The 21970-nt window shown below is 39.3% G+C and overlaps 1 protein-coding gene across 1 annotated transcript in view; it reads left to right on the top strand.

Moving 5' to 3' along the window:
- The first annotated feature begins 906 nt into the window (after positions 1 to 906).
- bmpr2 (bone morphogenetic protein receptor type II) overlaps positions 907 to 21970 on the top strand; it is a 43198-nt gene continuing 22134 nt past the window's right edge. The window contains exon 1 of the mRNA XM_015378703.1: positions 907 to 1708. Coding sequence (XP_015234189.1) covers positions 1630 to 1708 — 79 coding nt within the window. The 5' untranslated portion in view covers positions 907 to 1629. The remainder of the gene's footprint in view (positions 1709 to 21970) is intronic.

Raw genomic sequence — 21970 nt, 5'->3', positions numbered from 1 at the left:
AATATAAAAAGTCTGAATTCTTAGATTAAAGTCAGAAGTCTAATATAAAAAGTCTGAATTCTTAGATTAAAGTCAGAAGTCTAAAATAAAAAGTCAGAATTCTTAGAACAAAGTCAGAATTCTGACTTTTCTCTTATATTATACAGAAATAAAACTTAAAAATCATTTCACTTTTTTAAGTTTTTCAGTGGCCCCTAATCCTCTTCTGTATTTACCTGCTTAAATTAAGGGTAAATACACTTAATTAAGGGTAAATACACAAAGAAATTTCTACTTATTTCAAAGTATTTGACTGAGTGCCCTATATAGGGTTGCCCCCAGAGTGGAGGCAGTGGGAGTGGGTTTCGAACTAACAACCTCCGGATACCAAATTCCTGCCCTATGCCACTACCACTAGGCCGCCTCTCCCCCAATTTATTTATTAATTGATTTCCAATTAGTTGGTTATCTACTTGCAAACCCCTGTTACAGGTACATTCAACCCCATATTTATGCACCACTTTGTGCGGATCTATCAGATCTAATCATGATCATTTCCACTAAATTTTGTCATTACAGCGCCTCAAATTGCGCACAAGTTTAAAGGACAAAAGTATTCCTAATTTTATCAGGTATGTTTACTTTTAGATGTCAACGTTTTATGCTGTAAATCGCACCGCCCAAGGAATGACACAAAGAGCCTGAATGCAGCACGTCCGTCCCCGGGTGTTGTTTCCACTGTCTGCGGCAGAGCGGCGCTGCTCCTCCCTCCTGCTCCCTCCCGGCTCAGTGGGACCGTCCGCGGCGGTAACTTGATACCCGGAGACCAGCGGTCCAGACGAGTCCGCAAACGAGGCGTTCCCAGCCGCCCTGATCCGATCTCCAGATAACCATCTCCTCCGTCCGCCATCTCTCAGCACCGGGGCGGGGGGGTGGGAGGCGATCTCCGTCCACTGCTCACCGGAACAGCTAAAGCACAGGCGCCCATGAGCCGTTGTGTTGTTTTTATGTTTTCCCAACGGGAAAACGACACGGGACGCACTGAACTAACCGGCTAGCTATGTGGCTAGCATCCGTTAGCTTGGATAGCGACCAGCTTTTGACACACTCGGATTTTATTAAAGGTGTCTCTGCTTTTTTTCCGCTTTTTGAGGAAACTGGTTTGTTTTTTTAAAAACATATACGTTTGATGATAAACTGCAGCTGAAAGGATTGGTCATTTAAGCGGTATTTAGCAGTTTTACCTAAGTTTTGCAGCCCCAGCCAGACTGTCGCCTCGGGCTGCTAGCATGTTAGCCGCAGGACACAGACGCTGTTTTTCGGACGCGCACAGATGGAAGATCCGATAGATAGTCGGCGAATCTGTCCGCTCCTCATCGGGCTGCAAAGCTGGACTAATTCACTTCATTTCTGTTATTCGTATTAGCCAAACGACATCAGCGATAAGCCAAAAAAACAGCAGCAAATCCCTGCTTTTTTATTTTTGTTTTTACATTTTTTTCTCAGTGTGTTGTGCCGCACTGGCTGGGAGTTCAGTTCAAGTTTATGGGCTGACTTTGGAGGAGATACGTGTAGAAAAGGAGGATAATCTGCAGTAGAAGAGGACCAAAAACAAGTTCGGAGGAAGATCCAGTGACAAAGTTCGCCGTTATGGCTGTGAGCCGAGCTGCGATGAAATCTCTGGCAAGATTTGGGTTTTGCTTTGCTGTCCTGCTGACTTCTGTAGCTGGTGAGTGGCTTTGATTGATTCTGTAATGTCCTTCTGATCAATATTTGATGACTTTCCTTTGCTAGATGATTTCCCACAGTCTTGGTTTGGCTGATTGTAAATGATATCTGTAAATTACTGAAATCTATTATTATTTTTTTTTTTATTGGACAGATCATCCCTCATAATTTCCTAGAGCAAAGACTTTAATTACTGCCACTATTTGTTTTGAATGCATAATCAATTTAGGGAGGGTGTGTGCAGAAGAGGATTAGGGCTACTGGAAAAAAAATCTGATTTTTTGATTTTATCTCATCATAACATGAGAAAAAAATTCAGAATTCTGACTTTAATCTCAGAAGTCTGAATTTAATCTCAGTATTCTGATTAATTCTGACTTTAATCTCAGAATTCTGATTTTTTTTTCTCAGAATTTTGATTTTTTTTTTTCAGAATTCTGATTTTTTTCTCAGAATTCTGACTTTAATTTAAGAATTCTGAGATTAAAGTCAGAATTAATCAGAATACTGAGATTAAATTCAGACTTTAATATCGTAATTCTAACTTTAATCTCAGAATTCAGAATTCTAACTTTAATCTCAGAATTCTTAAATTAAAGTCAGAATTCTGAGAAAAAAATCAGAATTCTGAAAAAAAAATCAAAATTCTGAGAAAAAAAAAATCAGAATTCTGAGATTAAAGTCAGAATTAATCAGAATACTGAGATTAAATTCAGACTTTAATATCGTAATTCTCAATTTAATCTCAGAATTCAGAATTCTAACTTTAATCTCAGAATTCTGAATTTAATGTCAGAATTCTGACTGAATTGTGACAGCTAACAAACATGTTAGCACCAAGCTGTAGCCATGTTTGTTTTAGAAACTAAACTAGCACTCTTGTTTTAATCACCTTCTGCTCTTCCATTAATGAAATGGCGTCACCGGGGACCCCTTAGGGACGTAAAAAGTCGCCTAATTTCGTAATTTTTCAGCAATGTGTCCCTGGGCCTCTCACACAACTTAAGATCCAAAAATGATGGAATTGGGTGACGTTTTTATATGCCTGAGAGGTCCCCGGTGATGCTGTTTCATTTCATTTCTCAGAATTCGGAGGAAAAAAAAGTCAGAATTCTGAGATTAAAGTCAGAATTCTGAGATTAAAGTCAGAATCCTGAGAAAAATAGTCAGAATTCTGACTTTTTTCCCATATTAAACTGAAATATTTAAAAATCAGCTAACTTTTTTTTATTTTTTCAGTGGCCCTAATCCCCTTGTGTCTGTAATTTCCATTGTTTTAATTTATTTATTACAGTTATAGAATATATTAGAAAATGCTTTTGACTTAGAAATAAAAGTATTTTCACCATGTCATCTGTTGACCAATATAAGCGTAAAGAGGTCTGACAGTGTATGACATGATTATAAAATATCCAACTCAATACCTCGAAGAAATACTCTCACTCAATTAGTTTCTGAGTAATAGAAACTGCTTCATTATGACATTTTCTTAGTAAGCACCAAAAGTGTGCTTTGCATACTTTTCAAACATTAAACATCATAACCTTCGCTATAAGTGCCAACATTCTTTAAGTGCCATCACATAAAAGACAGACAAATAAAATGCAGTATAACAACCAGTGTGAACATTTCTTATAGATGTTAAGAAAGAAAATATATGTAAAACAAAAAATAGTTTCTGAGTTTTGGTTTAGTAACATTATGTCTTCGAGGGAAAATAATGGTTTTCAGTCTGTTAGTTCTTGACCTGATGCACCTGTAGCACTGGCTGTGGTGAAGCAGATTTTAATCAGGTGACAACTGACCCGGAATTAGAGTGGCCATTGATTCTCTGGGCAGTTTTGACCACCAGCTGCAACTAACTTACCACACTGAGATAGATTAGTTAGAATGCTCTCAATTCAGGATCGGTAGAAGGACTCCAGTAGCTTGCTCTTCAGCTTGTTTCACCTGAGATCCCTGTGGTGTTAGAGTGCCAGAAGGGGTCTTCAGAGATCACAATGCCCAGGTCTTTAAAGGTACAGACTTTCTCCATACAGACGCCTTTAATGCTCAAGGGGGGGAGGTCAGTTGTCTTCTTCTGAAAGTCGATAATTACTTCTTTTGCATGTTTAGTTAAGGGAGTGTAGCATAGTGGTTAGGACATTGTGCTTGGATCCCAGAAGGTTCGGAGTTCAAACCCTGACTCCAAAGACTGCCACTCTGGCTCCCCGAGCAAGACCCTTAACCCAACACTGCTTCCTAAGCGCCACACAATGGCAGCCCAATGCTCCCCAAGGAAATGGGTTAAATGCAGATAGTTTGTTTCGTTGCTTTGTACTTGTGACTGTATAATGACAATAAAGGTGCATTCTATTCTGTTCTAGTTCAAGTTTGTATGATTAGCACCAAGCTTTCAGATTCAGGAGCTTCTTCCTGTGTGTGTTTTGTCACCTCCAGAAATCAACCCCAACACAGTAGTGTCATCAGCTAATTTAATGAGGTTTACTTGATGGGCAAAGTCGTATATATAGACTGAATTAAGAAGGTTGCCCAGCACACAGTCCTGGACACCCAGTGCTAAGTATATAGCAACGTGTCAATTCACTAGCAGGGACATGAACAAAACAATTTAGAGTTTGAAGGTTTGTTGTCAGGAAGGGATGGAGGGATCAAGGGAAGAAGGGGTAAAGGGATAACGAAGGATGGCTCATTTTTCCGAGCCCAGGTAGAACTCCCCAGATGAACTTGCAACAAAGAAGAGCAAATTGTGTTTATGAGGTAGATTGAGATTAAAGGATGATGATGGGATGTAGGGAAAAGGAAGGGCAGTAATGGGATGAAATATACTGAGAGGAAAGGGAGAGCAGAGTATATATAGCTTATGTTTGGAAAATTGTATTAAATGCAGAAATGAAATTACAAAAAGATTTCTCAGATAAGCTCTCTGTTGCTCCTTATTAAGAAATAAACAAGCTAACAATCATTTTTATCTTTTTTTCCCTTACTTAATAGTTTATTTTTGTAATTTTTGAGACCGATACGTTATAAATGTTTCACATTTTGTTTTTGGCAAGACTCAGAACATATCTTAGAATTTTCTACTAAAATGTTGCATTGTTTAATCCTCTCAGTTCTTTGCACTCAGTGGATTTAGGTTTCCTGGTAAAGAGACATTGACAAAAAAAAGTTTGTATAGTCTATGACTTATGTATCTATATTTCCCTTTTACCTTGTTGCAATTTTTACTGAAATAAATGTGCTTGGTGTGTAGTATTTGTAATGCTGAGTTGGATATTATTGGTATTTCTTCACCACATTTACATCCGAGCATTTTGAAACCAGTAAAACATTGTTCTGCTTTTTGTTGAATCATTGTAATATCTTTATGCAATCAGGGAAATGTTTCATATTTTCCTCCTAATGTGCTGATCTTTAATTTTATTGACAGTTCCTCCCAGAAGCTTCGGCATAATATATTCCTTTTGGTGTCCTTGTCAGTTCTCACCATCAGGAAATCTGTTTTTTAACATAAATGTCATTACCTTTTCTCAGCTCAGGAACTAGGACCCTTGTGATATCTGGTTGTTCAATAGGTTTACGTAAATAAAAGATTTAGACATGACTTATTAATATATTCCTGCGAAAAGGTCTGATGTTGCAGGAGCAGGTACCGTGTTTGGAGCATGCTCTTGTTCTGATGCCAGTTTGTTTCAGCCTTATCCAGTCTCATGTAGAAGGACTGGTCATATCACAGGTTATTTGCATTGCAACAAGGTCAGTTAGCAAGGTCTAGTGAAGAGGGGAGGGGGGCTTGCAGGAAAACTGAAAATCTCTGGGACTTCGAGAGTTGAAAATATGTATATTGGATTCAGCTGAACAAATACATGGTCAAACAGGTTTCCTAACAAAGTAAACACATATCTAGTCCATGCAAATGGACTCGGCTGCAGTCAGTTTCAGTGTTATTGGTGAGAGTGCATTATATTTTCTTTGGGTAATCAACTAGAGTTAGACAAAAAGGTTGCTATGGTTTCTGACTGACCGCTAATGCAGGGCAATTCTTAAGGGCAGATTAGACTTCTGCAACCGCACACATCAAATGTCGCTTGGGTCTGGTCGCGAACCAGTTTTGCTGGTATGCTTCTGCACCGTCGCTCTGGAATTTTTAGGGATGCACAGCAGTTTCCCGCCAAAGCGCAGGTGGGAGCCAATTTGAGAATTTGCAAGAACTTCGGCAGATGGTAACGAGAACTTCGGCGGCACCGGCGGGGTGTTTATCTTCCAAAACAACAATGGCACGTCTGCAAGGTGTCAAGCTCATGGAGATGACTCTAGAGTTGCTAGACATCGAAGATGAACAGGTCCTGTTAAAGGAGTTGGCAAAAAGACAAAGGAGGATGCGTAGGTTGTCCATTGTAGTTGTTCCTCGGCTTTTAAAAATGGCGCGCCCCGGCATCGAATAGAGAAGGACGACCACACAGACAGCCGGAAAGGCATAGCAAGGACCAATCACAGCTGCTTTTTGTCTGCGTACCTCTGCATTAGGTCTGTCCGGGTTTGCGACCATCCGACGTGTAGTCTACATTTTTTTGAGACAGATTTGATGGTTGCAGAGGCTATGCGTCAGAAGCATAAATTGGCCTTTAGTCTGTTGTACTTACAAGAGCTTTGCTAATATTTTATAAGTTCCACATGAGCACCAGAGAAACCATTTTAAATAAGTTTAGCCAAGTGCTGGTCTTGTTATTTTAGTTTTATACTTTCACCCCTGCAATTTTTATGGATTATCAGTCATTGTTCGATTGAGCTTCTGCATTACCACTTTACAACCATCTGTGCTAATTTGGGATGTTAAAACAGCTCAGTTTACACCAATTTTGACACAAATTCGTATCTTAAATTCTATTTCTTTGCATCAATTTTATTTAAATCCATATTAGATTTAAAATCATCATCTTTCATTGAAGAAACCACAAAGTCTTCTCTTTTTTCCCCATGACCGAACATATCATATTTAAGCCCCATTTGGTCATGGTAACCACAACTTTCGTCCATTTATTAGAGTACATTCAAAGTTCCTTGTTTTCATTATCAGTAAAGTGTTGTAATGAATTTGCAGGAAGTCATCTGAAAGTTTAACATATTATTTTAAGAATAAACTGAGTGTTTTAAAATGTTTACCCCATACATTTAGATTGTTAACTAGGAGTCTACATATTCCTTGAGACCTTTGCAGATTTGGGGTTAGTTACAGTATATTTTGGTACACTTTAAGCACAAAAAAAAAATATCAATTGTATCTATTAAAGCAGTTATGTACACCCCCTACTTGCTAGGAGGACAAACCCCCTTGAGAAAGCTCTGTATTTACATCTAACGTCCTGTTTTATGGTGCATATTTTCAGATGCACTGCTTTAAATTTCTGTCTTGTGCATGCTACTGTTCTCTAAAAAAACTTTTTATAAGTCTTTGCGATGAGTCCGTGTAGGAAAGGTTCCTGTTAAGAGCCAAGCATATGAAAGTCCCTGCCTGCCAACATGTGCCAAGTGTTTGAGCCAAAGCCAGTTTTCTATGAAACCTTGAACGTGATAAGATGGCAGCAGACAGAGAAACAGTGGAATGTGTGGGAAGAAAAGATGGATGGATAAGGCTATAGAGGGTTAGCTTGGTGGCGGGAGTCGCTCCCAATGTTGCTTCATTCCTCTATTCATAGGAAAGGTGTTTGGAGATAAAGCTGTTAGTGGTTGACTCAGTGACAGGTAATTAATAATCATTAAAAGTCATTAAATTATTATTTTTTTAATTAAAACTTAATTGCCATTAAATGTGTTTATCGTGGCATTTGAAATGCTTTAAAAAAAAGTTTATAAAAACAATTTTGTCAGATATACTATATTAGATATAACTGGTTCTGCGTGTTTGCACGGAACTGGTTCCGGTTGATCGTAAAGTCGTATGTTCGGAAAATAAGCTCGAGGCGGAGAAAAAGCTAGAGACTGGATAAATGCATATTTCAACAAAAGTGGCAGGAAAACAAAGAATTCTGGACATGGCTGCAGCCTGTCGACTGTGAAGATGACGATGATTTTAATGTGCTATATATGAGAGTCATGGGTACTTCTTGATGGCATTAAAATTATTGCTAAGAGCATTAAAAAGCATTAAATTAGGAGTTACTCATTGCAGTATAAACTCTTTATTTAAGGTTGCATGTTCTGTGTTTTTTCTTAACTTATTTTTTTCAAATGTTTGTCACATTTAATTTTTTTTTGAGGTTTTAAATGAAAGACCAACATATAGCGAGGACATCATATTCTTCTTATTGTTATTATTCTGCTAATTTCCTCTGATTCTTTCTAGTGACGTTACTCAAAACCACATGCCTAATGCAAGTGCTGAAAATGTGTATGTATATATATATATATATATATATATATATAAAATGTTGGAGGTGGGCTCTCCTTGTTTGTAAAGTGACCAAATGCTAGTAATTCTGAAGCTGTACTAGTACTCTAGGAAAGCATTACAGACTCGTTACCCTCGGACTCTAGCGTATAGAAAATACAGCCCCTCAATGATAGCCATAAAGCTGCCATGCAGGAGAACTTGCCTGCAGCCTGGGAGCAGTTCTTGCTTATATCTCGCCCAAGGACGCTTCAGCGTGATGATGAACAGCAATAAACAACTGCAGACTGAATAGAAAGAGTTTTCTCCTTTATCTTATTATTAGTAAAAAAAAATCTCATGCAAATTAAAAGATTGTGTAATCTGATAACCTTGTAGCGTTTGGTTTGCAGCAGTTCGCCTCCATCCTGCTGTTTATAGTTTGAATTCTCATTTTTAACTTCCTCTTGTTCAACATCATGACAGAGCAGCCATGCAGGGGGGGCATCCAAATCTGGTTAGATTCTAAATTAAAAACTATGGAGAAATGACACCACAACATTATTTCTGGTCAAATAAATGTCCCATTCATCAGAACTCTTTTATGAACATCTGCCATTCCCTCCCTTCCATATGCCTTGCATTTAACCTGATTGCAGCAGACATGAGTTGGCCTAATGCTGTGTGTCCCATGGGACTAATTAGTGTGTTGGTGTCCCCAAATTGGGAAACCTTTCCAAACAAGTCTCAAGCCTTTAGGTCCTACTTTTAGCACAGCGATAGCGATTAAATAAGATCTCCGCCTGGATTTTACTTGAGATTCTTCTCAATTTCAGCTTGCTGGTAATTCCCCTAACAGTCCACATTAAAGTACTTCTTATAATTTTAATGATCTGAGTAAAGAATAAGAGAAAGTGGATGGCATAAATAATGTATGAAACTAAACATAGGCATTTATACTGCAGCTTGTAGGATTATTTTTGTTGAACTGGTGTTCTAGGATTATTTTGTATGAACTAGGAGTTGATTTGCTCTCACCTTATTTGGAGTTGTGGTAAGAGCAGAGGTTCATACAATAGGACAGTGTTCCGCGCGTTCTTCCTTAGCCAAAAGGAGAAATTAGCGGATGCTTCGCAAAAACAAAAGGTGCAGTCTTGAGATGTTAACTCGGAGTGACAGCCTATGATTAACACAGAGAGTTTGCCTTGACCAGCAGAGACAATGAGTCTGGAGTTCTAGAGGGAAAAAAAAATAGAAACTCCTATGGATGTTGCCAATATGCATTCAGAGAACCCCTGGCTTTTAACATGTTTAACGTTAAGAGCTTAAAGTTTTAGTCCTCCTGTTGACTGCTGGCAATAAATAGGCATGGGCACAGATTTAAAAAGAAAAAGGATCGTTAGTTTACAGATTAAGGTTGATTTGCATAAGTTTGGGGGATTGCTTGAAGCAAAGTGAATTTAACGGGTTCAGTTTTTAAGGTGTAGATCAATTTTGGGCCAATGTGAACGTCTTAAGGCCATTTTATGGTTCTGACCCATAGCCTCTGCATCCGTCAAATCTGAGGTTGGCTGAGGTTCTGCAACCATCGTCGCGCACCTCGAAAAAATCCTGACTACAGGTCAGACGGTTGCAAACCCGTGCAGACCTCAAGCGGAAGTGCGTAGACAGCTGTAATTGGTCCTTGGTACGCCTTTCCGGCTGTGTGGTTGTCCTTCTCGATTCGGTGCTGGGGCACGCAATTAAAAAAAAAACGAGGAACAACTACAGTGGACAACTATGACGAAAGGTTAATCGGTCTTTTTGCCAACTCCATTAACAGAGCCTGTTCCTCCTCAATGTCTAGCAACTCTAGACCCATCTCTGTGACATCTAGAAGACTCGCCATTGTTGATTTGGAAGATAAACACTCCCGCCGGCGCCGCCAACGTTTTCGCGAGTTCTCGAATAGGCTCCCACTTGCGCATTGGTGGGAAAATGCCGTGCGTCTCTAGAAATTCCAGACCGACAGTGCAGAAGCATACCAGCAAAACTGGTTCGCGACCAGACCCAAGCGACATTTGATGCGTGTGGTTGTAGAAGTATAATCTGCCCTTTATGGTATGGCAACCTTCAATTTCACTTGTTGTACACAGAAATATATTTACACCAAAACAGAAACAATTACCTATTTTTTACTGCTTATTATAATGTAATAACACATAATTTTTTAATATAAATCCCTTTATTGTCCCACAATGGGGAAATTTGCTCTCTGCATTTAACCCATCCCCTTGGGGAGCAGTGGGCTGCCATTGTGTGGTGCCCGGGGAGCAGTGTGGGGTTAAGGGTTTTGCTCAGGAACCCAGAGTGCAGGCTGTGGGGATCGAACCTGGTACTTGAAACCTTCTCAGAGCACAAACGCACTGCTATGACCATTACGCCAACACTCCTCCACTTAGAACTAAAATTAAACTTGATCTGTGTGGTGTGTGGAACCACATCAATATTTGATTTATGACAATCTCTGTTTTTTTGGAACAAGAAGTAAATTTGTAGAAATTTAAAAATTTTTAAATTTTATTTAGCCACCTGACTGACAGTGTGCAGCAAAACACAGGGAAAGGGCACACTACAGCTAGAGAAAAACTTGGGTCACTCCATTGTTTACTTATTATCGTAAACTGATTTTACAGCCTAACTTGTAGCGGTTTTGAAGCAGCAAATTTTTAAAACCATGTTGTATTTTGATGCCGGCAATCGACTAAAGTTTGGTTTTGTACTTATTTGGAGGGGCTGCCTCGGTAGCATTTTCTTGACGTACTAACGCTTGAAGCGGGTTGCAAAGAACAGCGTGACCCTGAAAATATTGATGGGTGTTTCTGTATCAAAGTTAAGTCATTGGAGATGATAGCTTTAGTTCTCCCAGTAAAGGGAGAGAGAGCTCCATCATATCAGACAAACACAGGCCTCCATCGGTTCTGAAGCAATAACAAGCCTGTCAAACTTCTGTACAGCAAGGCAAGTCTATACTTGTAGCTCATGTATGCCACAAGGAAATGGTGTTAGAGTTATAAATACAGACTAAACAGACTAAAACCAGACTTCCTTGCTTATATAATCTGAGATTATGCCCCCCATGGAGTGAGAGCAAACACCACTTGTGACTGTTTTCATGACATATTTGGGAAAGTTAAGGTACACAGGGATAATAGAAGGAGGGGTGGTGGCAGGGGGTTTGGTATAACTGTGCGGTGGTCAATTGTAGAGGCCTCGAAGCTTTGAGGAGAGTATAAACCCGGGATTAGCATAACTGTACCAGACCCAGACAGACACAGACTGAGTGGTGGTGTTATCGAGGGGGTGGTTACAGAGCAGCAGATGGGACAGATTAAAGCCCCCACCAGAACCACCACCTCCATCGCTCCGCACTGCATCTTTAAATTTAACCTGAGGACTTGGGAAAAATCGGGGGTGTCAGCAAATGCCAATCCGATTCATTCTACCTCAGCAACAAGCTGTACACCCAAACAACAGCAGACACAGATACAAGGGCTTCCCAGAAGATCTGCTTCCTGGGCGTTTAGCTAATGTAAATACGGTACGTTTGGGAGGAAATGGTCAGGGTCAGTTCTGCCAGGAGAGAGTAGAGGGCGTTGATACATTTTATTGGAAAATCAGTGCCTGGCTTTTTAAAGCATGTACTCCTGCTTGAGGCAATGAATGTGCACGCACGGATGCAGCTTTCTACCAGAAAAGTTGACTGCTCTCCCACTTCCCTTCTCCTGTTTCTGATTTTAATCGTGTATGAGAACTTGAACGTGTGCAGAGAGAGAGCAGCCAGCACATCCTCGTGCCTTATAATCAAGTTTCAGACTGCCTTGTTTTGCCTTGCTTTTACGTTGGCAGCAGGGAGGAGAGGAGAGGGAGAGATTAGATCGCTGCTGTTTTTTAGCTGCAAAGCCTAGGGAAGGGTAGTGCTAGGGGAGCCAGGAGGGTGCACTGAAGGCCAGTTGGGGGAGGAGGGAGAGATTAGCAAATAACTGGGCCATGGGTAAACACTCAGCAGTGCCCATCGTCATCCAATGGAAAGCCTCGGAGCAGAAAACTACTCCGTAGTCTTTTGATATGACTACTCTCTCTCTTTCTGTCTCTCATCTGCCTCGCTCCACTGGCCTTGCTTGCATTCTCTGACCCACAATCCACTGCTGCTGTGGTTGCCAAGATTACAAAGTGAGCTTCACAGAGCAGTGCCCGAAACGGGGCCTGCCATCCCGAATAAGAGAAGAACGTGGAGATTGGCGTCCAAACATAAACGCCTCTAAAAACATTGGATTAGGATCAGCGAGCCACAGACCAGTTAGTAAGGAGTGGTAATAGGCTGCTCTCTTGGCTGAGACTACAAAAACAGGATTCCTACATTGTCTAGAACTGGATTATATAATTATCAGACTCTGGATAAGCGTGAAAAGCAAAAGTTTATGAGGGAAATACTTGCACTACTTCCTTCTTCTTCCTTCCTATATGTTAGCTTCTGTTCATACATGTTTGCTTTTGTTTTTAGGTTTTTCATTACTTTCCTTCCTTGTTTCTAGGGGGGTAAATCACACCCATCATGGCTCTTAAATTCAGTATCAATTTCCTGAACCATTGATTCGATTATTTATGATACTCAAGAATACACCATGATATGATTCCATTAATTGGTTAATTATTTTTTTACTTTACAGGTTAGACAATGTTTCAAATTTGAAATAAATCAATGAAAGCTGTAATATCGGCCTTTCATCAAAAAATTACTGCAAATGGAAAGAAGGTAGTGGCTAAAGGAAGCTAAGTAAGAGGGCAAATTAGGTTTGGCGCCACCGCTGCACTGGAGTCAGAATTACGTCCTGGAGCAAATGGATAAAAATAGACTGGAGGAGAAAAAAAAACATGAATCGATACTCATGCGAACGTTACCATGCATCGGATCGCCGTCTGTTGGAGCGATGCATCGATACAAAACGATTATTATTTACACCCCCACATGTTTCTCCCCATTTTTCATTTGTTTTTCCCTCACCCTTCCTTTTGTCAATTCTTCCATCCTTCTTCTCTTGTATCCTTCATCCTTCTGCTCTTCCTCCTTTCCATAAATGGTTCCATCTGCTGTTTCTTCCACTACTTCTACATTTATTTGTACCCTTCTTTCTTTTTTTGTTCCTTTCCTTTATACTTATTTCCTTTCTCTTTCCATCCATCTATTCTTTGTTTTTGCAATGCTTATGTCACTTATCACCTTCCCAACAATTAAAAGCTTGACAGTTTTCTTATGTGAAATACAGCCAAAGATATTAGATCTGGTCCCTGGCACACCCGTCTTTCTGTTGCCTCAGTGATCAGGTTATCATTATCCTCACTGGTTTTCTGCAGTTCCTCTTGTCTCAGTTTAAATTTTCAAAATTCCTTCCTCTGTAATTATTACTTTAAACTTTAGATGTGGGTTTCTATCATGAGTTTTTGAAGCCTGAATCTCAGTTTCAAGTCTTTGCATACAAGTTTTAATCCCAAATCTACGGAACATGAGTCTGGAGTTCTTGAGTCTTTGCACATCAGTCTCAGAGCAAAAGTCTCAGTTTTTAAAATGCTACTCTTAGTCTTAAATCAAATATTGCTCAGGTTGTGCCTGTACTGTGCAAAAGTCGACAGCATCCTTAGTAGAGAGCTGAACGATTTCAGAATCAACATTGCAATTCTTTTGAACCAAGCACTGCAATTGTGATTTTCCTTTGAACTCCAGGCTTGTAGATGCTTCACCCCAGGCTTTCAGTTTTTAAAATCTTGCTTTCCCATAGTCAAGTTGCACAACTTTACTGTAACCTGTTTGTGAAAAGATGCCTACTTTTACTTGCATGCATGATTTGCATGCTAGCTGCAACTCTCTCCAGCTTTCTCAATAGCGACAAACCCGCTTAAAGCGTTTTTTCCAACACCAAATGGGCTGGAGTGAGTAATTCAGTGCTTTTCTGTTGTTAAATACAGTGTGATAAAAAAAAATATGTGCCTCTGCGATTTGGAAATTGCATTTTGTTAAATTGTGAATATATTGCAAAATGCAATTAATTGCCCAGCCCTAATCCTTTGTGTTGAGCGCAAGATAAGCAAGTTCACTCCTTCAGGTTGCAAGTCATTGCAAAGCTTCAATTGTCAACCCCAAGGAACGTGGGCCAAATCTGGCTTTTGTCGATAATTCATCCGGCCGTCAAGAACCATAATAGGCCCATCATGTCATAAAGTAAAGGCACATGTTCTTTTAAAGTGGAAAGCTCCAAAATAAATGGGATTAAAGGTATAATATCATAGCAAATCCAATTATGACATGAAAAGTTTTATTTCTACAGCAAGCCCTTTTAAAAATGTGTTGATGCTGAAATATTGTGATATAAAAATGAGTTTGACCCTCATGCTTTAGAGCAAGATTTAAAAAAATTACAAATCCGTTATCTCAAACACTCAAAAACGCATATCGAAGTGGAGTCTTGGGTTTGTTTTTTAGTTGTTTTTTTTTTAAAGAGTGAAGTCTTAAGTCAAGTCTGGAGTCTTCAGACCAAGAACGTAATTCAATTTCCTACTTTGGATCGAAACACTCGGGAATCATGTTAGTGCCAGGTCTGAACAGCCCTAAAGAACAAAGAGGAAACAGAAATCAATAAACCTACGTTGTGGTAAGTCTGTGCTCTCCGTTTATCTTGTGTGCACTTATGTGGAAGCTATTTGGCACAATGAAACTATTTAATGTGCTGCACGTCAGTTGGTGTGTCATAATGTTATTTCCATCTCAGAGAAGGTCAGGCTTTGAAGTCTGGGAGTTTAAAGGGTTAGAGAGACAGTAAGGGTGTTTCATTGCAGGATGAAAGGTTAAACAGCTCTCCTCGTAAGTTATTGTGTGGACGTTTAATGTCTACAGCTCATTGACTATTGTTTTTATTTGAGTCTTGGGTTATGATGGTTCAGGAAAATCACACTTTGAGTTGTAAATGAAATCTTAAAAACCCAGTTCCAGATAATTCTGTGGGTCTTTACGAAAGGCACCTTTCCTGCGTGTTTTGATTCGTCTAGCAGTTGTCGTTGACAGGACAGACATCTAAGGAATTCATTTCACAGCCTCAAACACCAAGTGTTAAAAGTTATTGTCAGTGCGCGGGAGACGCTGTTGAAAACATTAGACTTTTTCCAGCCCTGCGTGCGACGTCGGCGTGTTTGTCTTGCCGTCTGTGGGTGTTGTCGCAGGCTCTGTCGTGCTCCTTGTATTGTTCTTTTGTTTCTCCAGTCTTCCTTAAGAGTTCCTCCTGCACAGCTCACATCCACACTTTCAACGGCATTGAAAAAAGAATTATCCACATGACAGATGGGATCATTCCTGAGCTCAGTTTTGTCCGTTTCGAAGTGCCTTGTCTTTAAAGTGGCTACTGTAAAATGAAAACAAACTTTTTACGGACAAGGCGATCGCATTGTGCTGTTAAACCACTCAATGGTCACGTTTACTGTACCTAATTACTTCATTAAATTAGGCATATTACCGTCTCATTGTTTGTGTATAAATCTACAGCTATACATTTTTAAGCTAATAGGAGATTCTTTTTTAAATTTAGTGCAGTTTAAATAGTTATAGCATCTGCAACTTTTATATATATCAACCGATTTAATTCAGATACATTTTTATTTGATTAACACTTCATCTTGCGGAGCTTTAAAAGACGATGCAGTCTAATCATACAGAACTTTTTCTATCTAAGGGTACCCAGCTGATTGCATGGCGTGACTGACTTTGGAGGATTCATTAGGATGGAGAGACGGTAGAGATTTGCTTGCATTTGCAAACACAAGCCGGGTTGTAAACAAAAAACTTGAAATTAACCAGCTTAAGATATTAGAGCTAAAAGGTGATTGGAAATTGCATAATGTTTACGTCTTGCAGTTACAGTTTTACCTTGTATTTTCCTCAAAGAATTCTTTTTTTTTTTTTACTTTGCTACTAAGTAGGGCTGTGTTGGATATGAAAATAGATTTTCCAATTTGAAATCAGTTCTGGTAGTATTTCCTAACAATTGTTTCATATAGCCCACAATATAAAAAAAAAAAAGCTTTTTCCGCTATCCTTACAGCCGCCATTAACTAGCCTTACTTTATTATTTTACAGTTGAATTTAAATATATTACTAATATCAAAATGTTGTATGACTATACATTCATGTAATTCAGATAACTAAAAAAAAAACTAAAATAATTGATTCTAAACCTAAATTTTGATCTTGAATCTGAATCGACTCGATTCTTAAAATTTGAACCAATAACCAGTCCAACTACTACTAGTAAATGACTACTGATCCAGTTACTTTGATGCAAAACGCAAATAGCAATCCACATTAGCATCTTTGGGATACAGTAGCGCTGCCATGTCAGAACGTGAACTGGTGATCTATTTTTATTATTTCTTATCAAGAAAAAATATGCTTTATTTGATATGCCTGGAAAGACTTTGTAACATAAAATAATTGTGTCCTCATCCAAAAAAATCGACCTATGATGTAAAAGTTGGAGTGATTTACTGTAACTTCCTCTCTGACTCATGATGTTACCAACAAATTTCAGAGTGGGTCCAACCCAAACAGACCCCTGATCTGTTTACTGAGCATTCCAGTGGTCTGCTTGGTCTCATTTACATCAAACCATAATTTTTTTTTTTGCCAAATTAGATCCCATTGAGATTCTCAAAACATCTAGCATCCTTTTTAAATGGCTTAAACACTGGAAAAAAGATCTAGAAATAAGTAAAAATTTCTTAAATTAAGTGTATTTACTCTTAAATTGAGCAGGTAAATGAGATTATAGTATTGTTATTCTTAAACTAAGATAATTAGATAATATGCACTTTAAATAAGATAATGCAATTGTGTTTTCTTCATTTAAATGTAAATTGTCTTTTTCCATTGGCAAAATGTCTCCTTTACCTCCTCAATCCAAGAAGAAATGCACTTATTTCAAGAAAAAATGACTAATTTAGATTTGGATTTTTTCCTGTGAAACCATATTGATGATAAAAAACTATAAAGGTTTTAGATTCTGGGCCTTTAAAGCCTGATACTAGTAACCAGCTCCTTGGTTTGTAGCTACCATGGTTGATAACAGAGCTAAAAACAGCGTATTTGTCTCCCAGATATACTTAAGAAAGAGCAGAGCTCCAGAAAGGAGACAATATCTGCCTCATCATGCATATTTACTTCAGCTTTCCTACATTATTTTTTCCTTTTACCTATTGTTTGTGAAGACTTTGAATTTAACTTAACCTGTTGAACTTATTAGAATGTTCATCCTTCATTTAAAGAATATTTAGCAAATAAACTTTACTTTAAAACTTGCTGTGTGGTTGAATTAAAATAACTTTGCAATAAAACAAGGGGTCCGATTTGAACTAACACAAAACAGACTGATAGCTTTGAGAAGTTAATGTAACAGAAAAGTAGAGACATTCAAAGCCTTTACTTTTAATCAGCTGAACGTTAAAGGGAATGTTATTTTAAATGCTTTATTTAATATATTACATTCTTTTTTGCTTGAGATGTAACATTTTAGCTTTTCTGATTTTAATTAAAAGCATTGTTATAATGAAATAAATATAATTTGTAGCTATAGAAAAATCATTAGTCTCTCATCAGTGACTAAGGAAGTAGATTGAGGATAAATGATGCATGTGTAGACAAGCTAAATAACTTTTTGGAAAAAGTCCAAATAATGAACTATGCTTTGAGAACAAGTCGAACCACACCCTGCAACCCTCCTTTTTTTATCTTTTTATGATCTTCGCAGGTATTACTCTGACTTTTAAGACTCTGGAGTTATTATCATATCCAATGGCGTAACAACACAACAATAGGCCTGTAAGCAACATTATCTGGGTGGGCCCCTTATGAAGTACAGCATATGATTAAGGTTCAGGATACGGCGACAGTTCCATAAATCTGCCAAGAAGATACAATTATGCAATCCTCAGTAGTATATGATCACACACTGAAAAATAGTGACTACACACCTTGAATAGAACCATTGGTGACAGCGCACCACATTACAGACATCCCAAGTTCCAAAAATTAATTTCAGGGAGATGCTTATAACACATTGTACATAAAGGTTTTAATCTACGCTCTGGGTTATCCATAATTCTAAGTCCATCCATCCATTATCCGACACGCTTGTCCCAATTGGGCTCGTGAGGGGTGCTGGTACCTATCTCCAGTTGTCAATGGTGGGGTACACCCTGGACAGGTCGCCAGTCAATTGCAGGGCACCACAGAGACAAACAGAACATACAACCATTCACGCACACACTCACACCTAAGGAGAATCTAGAGAAGCCAATTAACCTAACGGTCATGTTTTTGGACTGTGGGAGGAACCCGGAGTACCCGGAGAGAACCCACGCATGCTCAGGGAGAACATGCAAACTCCATGCAGAAAGACCCTGGGACGGGAATCGAAAACCTTGCTTCCTGCAAGGCAGCAGTGCTACCCACTGCGACACTGAGCAGCCCTAATTCCAAGTCATAGTGTGAAAAATAAAATACTCAAATATATTGTTCTTTTAAGATCTTTATTGCAGTTTGAAACATATTATATGAGTGTATTTTTACCAATCGTCTAATGAACTATACACAGTTATTAACATAGTAATTAAAGTACCACTGTCTGCTTTGCTACTGGTGTCGTGTTTAAATGGCTCACCATCTGGCATGTGTGGCGGTATAAATACGGTCCGGTGCGGCGAGTCTCTTCAGGATCAGGTGGGTTTAAGAGGAATTTTTCGCACCATTACATCTGCAAAGAGATGTCCTCGTCTATAATTGCGTAGGGGACCCACCGGGTGTCTGTAATGGGGCCCCTAGGAGGTCGTGGGCCTGTAAGCAACTGCAGTTTCTGCTTACCGATATTTGCGCCATTGATCATATCAATCAAAATTGACTTCTTGGAGCTTGTTTTTGCAGTACAGAAGTCTGCAATGTATTTTTTTTTTATGCCTTCCTGTTTAAGATCAACCATCTTCCAACAAACAGAATTCATATCAAATGAATAAATAAAGGGCTGAGATGTGTTCTGGCAACAATAGGTCAGGTTGTTGTTAGCTTATGAACTTGGAGGTGGTCCAGTTTTCTCAAAGCATTTATCCGTGACTTGCTGTGGTCCACTTAAGGTTTATTCTTTATCCCTGCAGTGAATGGAAAAAGCAGGGCCATCATACGAATTTCTTCAGAAGATAATCAAAAGTGTTGCTTCTCTTTCATTTATGATACTATGGTTTTATAAAAGCTCAGTGGTGCTTTTTCTTCCCTGCGATAATTTTGTTTTTGGCCTTGAAAGAGAAGTGTACAGGAGTTTGAATGCAGCGTTTAAAGTGTGACTCCAGCAAATATTCCAAAAGCTGGATAGAGGAAGGAAAGCTTGGAGCTGCACGCCCTTTGTCTGAGACTGCAATCCGTTTTCCTTTAGACTCCAGGTGGGAGAAACCATGTCTGCAGGGCAGACATTGTATACTACGTGACATTTTTCACCCAAATATTTCTTGCTACAAAAGCAGAAAAGGGAAAGAAAGCATACGCACTTTTCAACACGATATCTAATTACAGATAAAAATCAGAAAGCAAGGTTCCAGTTCTGGCTGTATGTTTAGGGAGGTTTTCCTGCTGGAAGGTGGGCCTCCAACCTTGTCTGCAGTTTTACCGACACTAAAGGCCAATTTATGCTTCTGAAGCATAGCTTTTGCAACCGTCAAATCTGTCTCTGTGCGTGGCCTCGCCCCCCGCGGAGAGGTTCTTCAACCGTCGTTGCGCACCTCAAAAAAATCCTGACTACTCTAGATCCATCTCTGTGACTGTGATATCTTGCAGATGCGCCATTGTTGTTTTGGTAGATAAACACTCCAATCAGCGCTGACGAAGTTCTCGTGACCATCCGTCGAAGTTCTTGCAAGTTCTTGAATAGACTCCCCCTTGCGCTTTGGCGGGAAACTGCTGTGCGTCCCTAGAAATTCCAGACCGACAATGCAGAAGCATACAGCAAAACTGGTTGGCGACCAGACCCAAGCAACATTTGATGATGAGTCCAATCTGCCCTTAAGAATTGCCCTGCATTAGCTCCTACTGTCCCTTTTACTAGGTTCCGTGTCTATGTTAAAGAGCGTCCTCACAGCATGATGCATCCACCACTGTGCTGCACAGTGGAAATGGTGCATTCAAGGTGATTTTAAGTGTTAGTTTGATTATTCACAATAATGCAGATTCTAAATCAGCCAACTATAGTTTGGTTTTCTGATCAAAATCTGTGTTTAACCCGTCGTCCCACAGGCAGAGTCAGGGACACAGGGCAGTAGGCAGCAGAGGCCCTACAGTAGACTGGGGTTGACAGCTTTATCAGCTCATGAGAACAGAGGAGGAGAGCTGGCTCGTTGCCCAGCTGAGCTACCACCACGTTGCCTCAACCCCTGCTCACACAGACTAGCTCGACCTTGGACAGGGCACAGTCACCCTTCTCCCTCCTCCCGTTTGGAAATAACCCCCAACGGCACCCCTCCCCCCACTGCTCCCAATGCCTCTCCAGGATGGAGGAAAGGGAGGAGCTGGAAGTAATGGAAGCAAACTGGCACATCGTGTTTCCCTAATCTGAAATTACCCACAACACACTCTGTGTACATGTAAACACTCTGAAATTCAGACTATTTCTCTTCCTGGCTGTCTCCCAGATTTATGCTGCAAATATACAAATAAGCTTGTCTGATTTCAGCTGGCTCCATCTTTTTCCCCAAAATAGAACATTAAAGGATAACAATTATTATATCCTGTGCTTTGCAAAGATATCTTTGCCAATATATTTGATATTTGTGTACACATTCAATATAATTTGATGCAACAATCAACAGAAAGTGGTGAATAAGTAGAAAAATATTGAAAGGTGTTGGATGCTGCCTCCACATTCAGCCTCAGGCGATCATGGATCACCTGAGCAGGCCCTGAAAGGCAATCAGTTTGGATTTTATTTTTAAAGCATAACACTACCACCTCCGTGTGTTCAGATTAATACAGGGTGTTAAAGCATTTTAAAGTAGGATGTGGAAATTTTGTTCCACTTCCATATTTTGTACCCATCAAATCATAATAAAATATATTGATACAAAACCATCAAAAAAGGTGAGAGGGCTGTGGGTTATTTCACATGGAGGTTTTTCTATTGAATTTGTCAGCCTATAAGCCAGTGGAATTCATTAAGGTGGTGGTTTTATGTATGTTTGTTACTTTTCCTGCTGTCTGCGAATGTAATGTCGCTCAGGCTGCAGTTAAATGGATTTTTCAATTGATCTTTCAGCTTGTCAGAGGCAGCAGCTTTAATGGGCACATAGCTGGTCTTCATCTGTGAGTTCTTCCTGTATAGATGAGCGGCCGTGCGCCTGCCTCTGCAGCCGCTTCGGCAAATGAGACGTTATTGAATCAATCTTGTCCAATTATTTCTTCTGTGTATGTTAAATGTGAATAAAGGTGCAACAGAGTTCCTACATCTCATCACTGAACTTATGCTCCTCAGATTTATTGCATTTTTTAAACTGGGGGAAAAGATTTATAGACTTTTAATAAACAACAGATATAAGGGAGACTCTTAATGGACTAAATAGACGTGGAGACCCTGAGTTTGTTATGGTGATTGCCCCATTTCTCTTAATAGGGTTAATCCTAAATACTGTGAGGTTTGCATTTGTAAAACAGGAAATAAAAGCATTTTTCCAACAATCTCCTATACGTAAACATTTTAAGTACCCTATGGCTTAGGGATGCACGATATTGGGATTTTGGCCGATATCCGATATGCCGATATTTTAAAACTCATGTAGCCGATA

Source organism: Cyprinodon variegatus, unplaced genomic scaffold (genome assembly GCF_000732505.1).
Source record: "Cyprinodon variegatus isolate N-32 unplaced genomic scaffold, C_variegatus-1.0 Scaffold9, whole genome shotgun sequence".
Lineage (NCBI taxonomy): Eukaryota > Metazoa > Chordata > Actinopteri > Cyprinodontiformes > Cyprinodontidae > Cyprinodon > Cyprinodon variegatus.
This window is presented reverse-complemented; position numbering and strand designations above follow the sequence as displayed.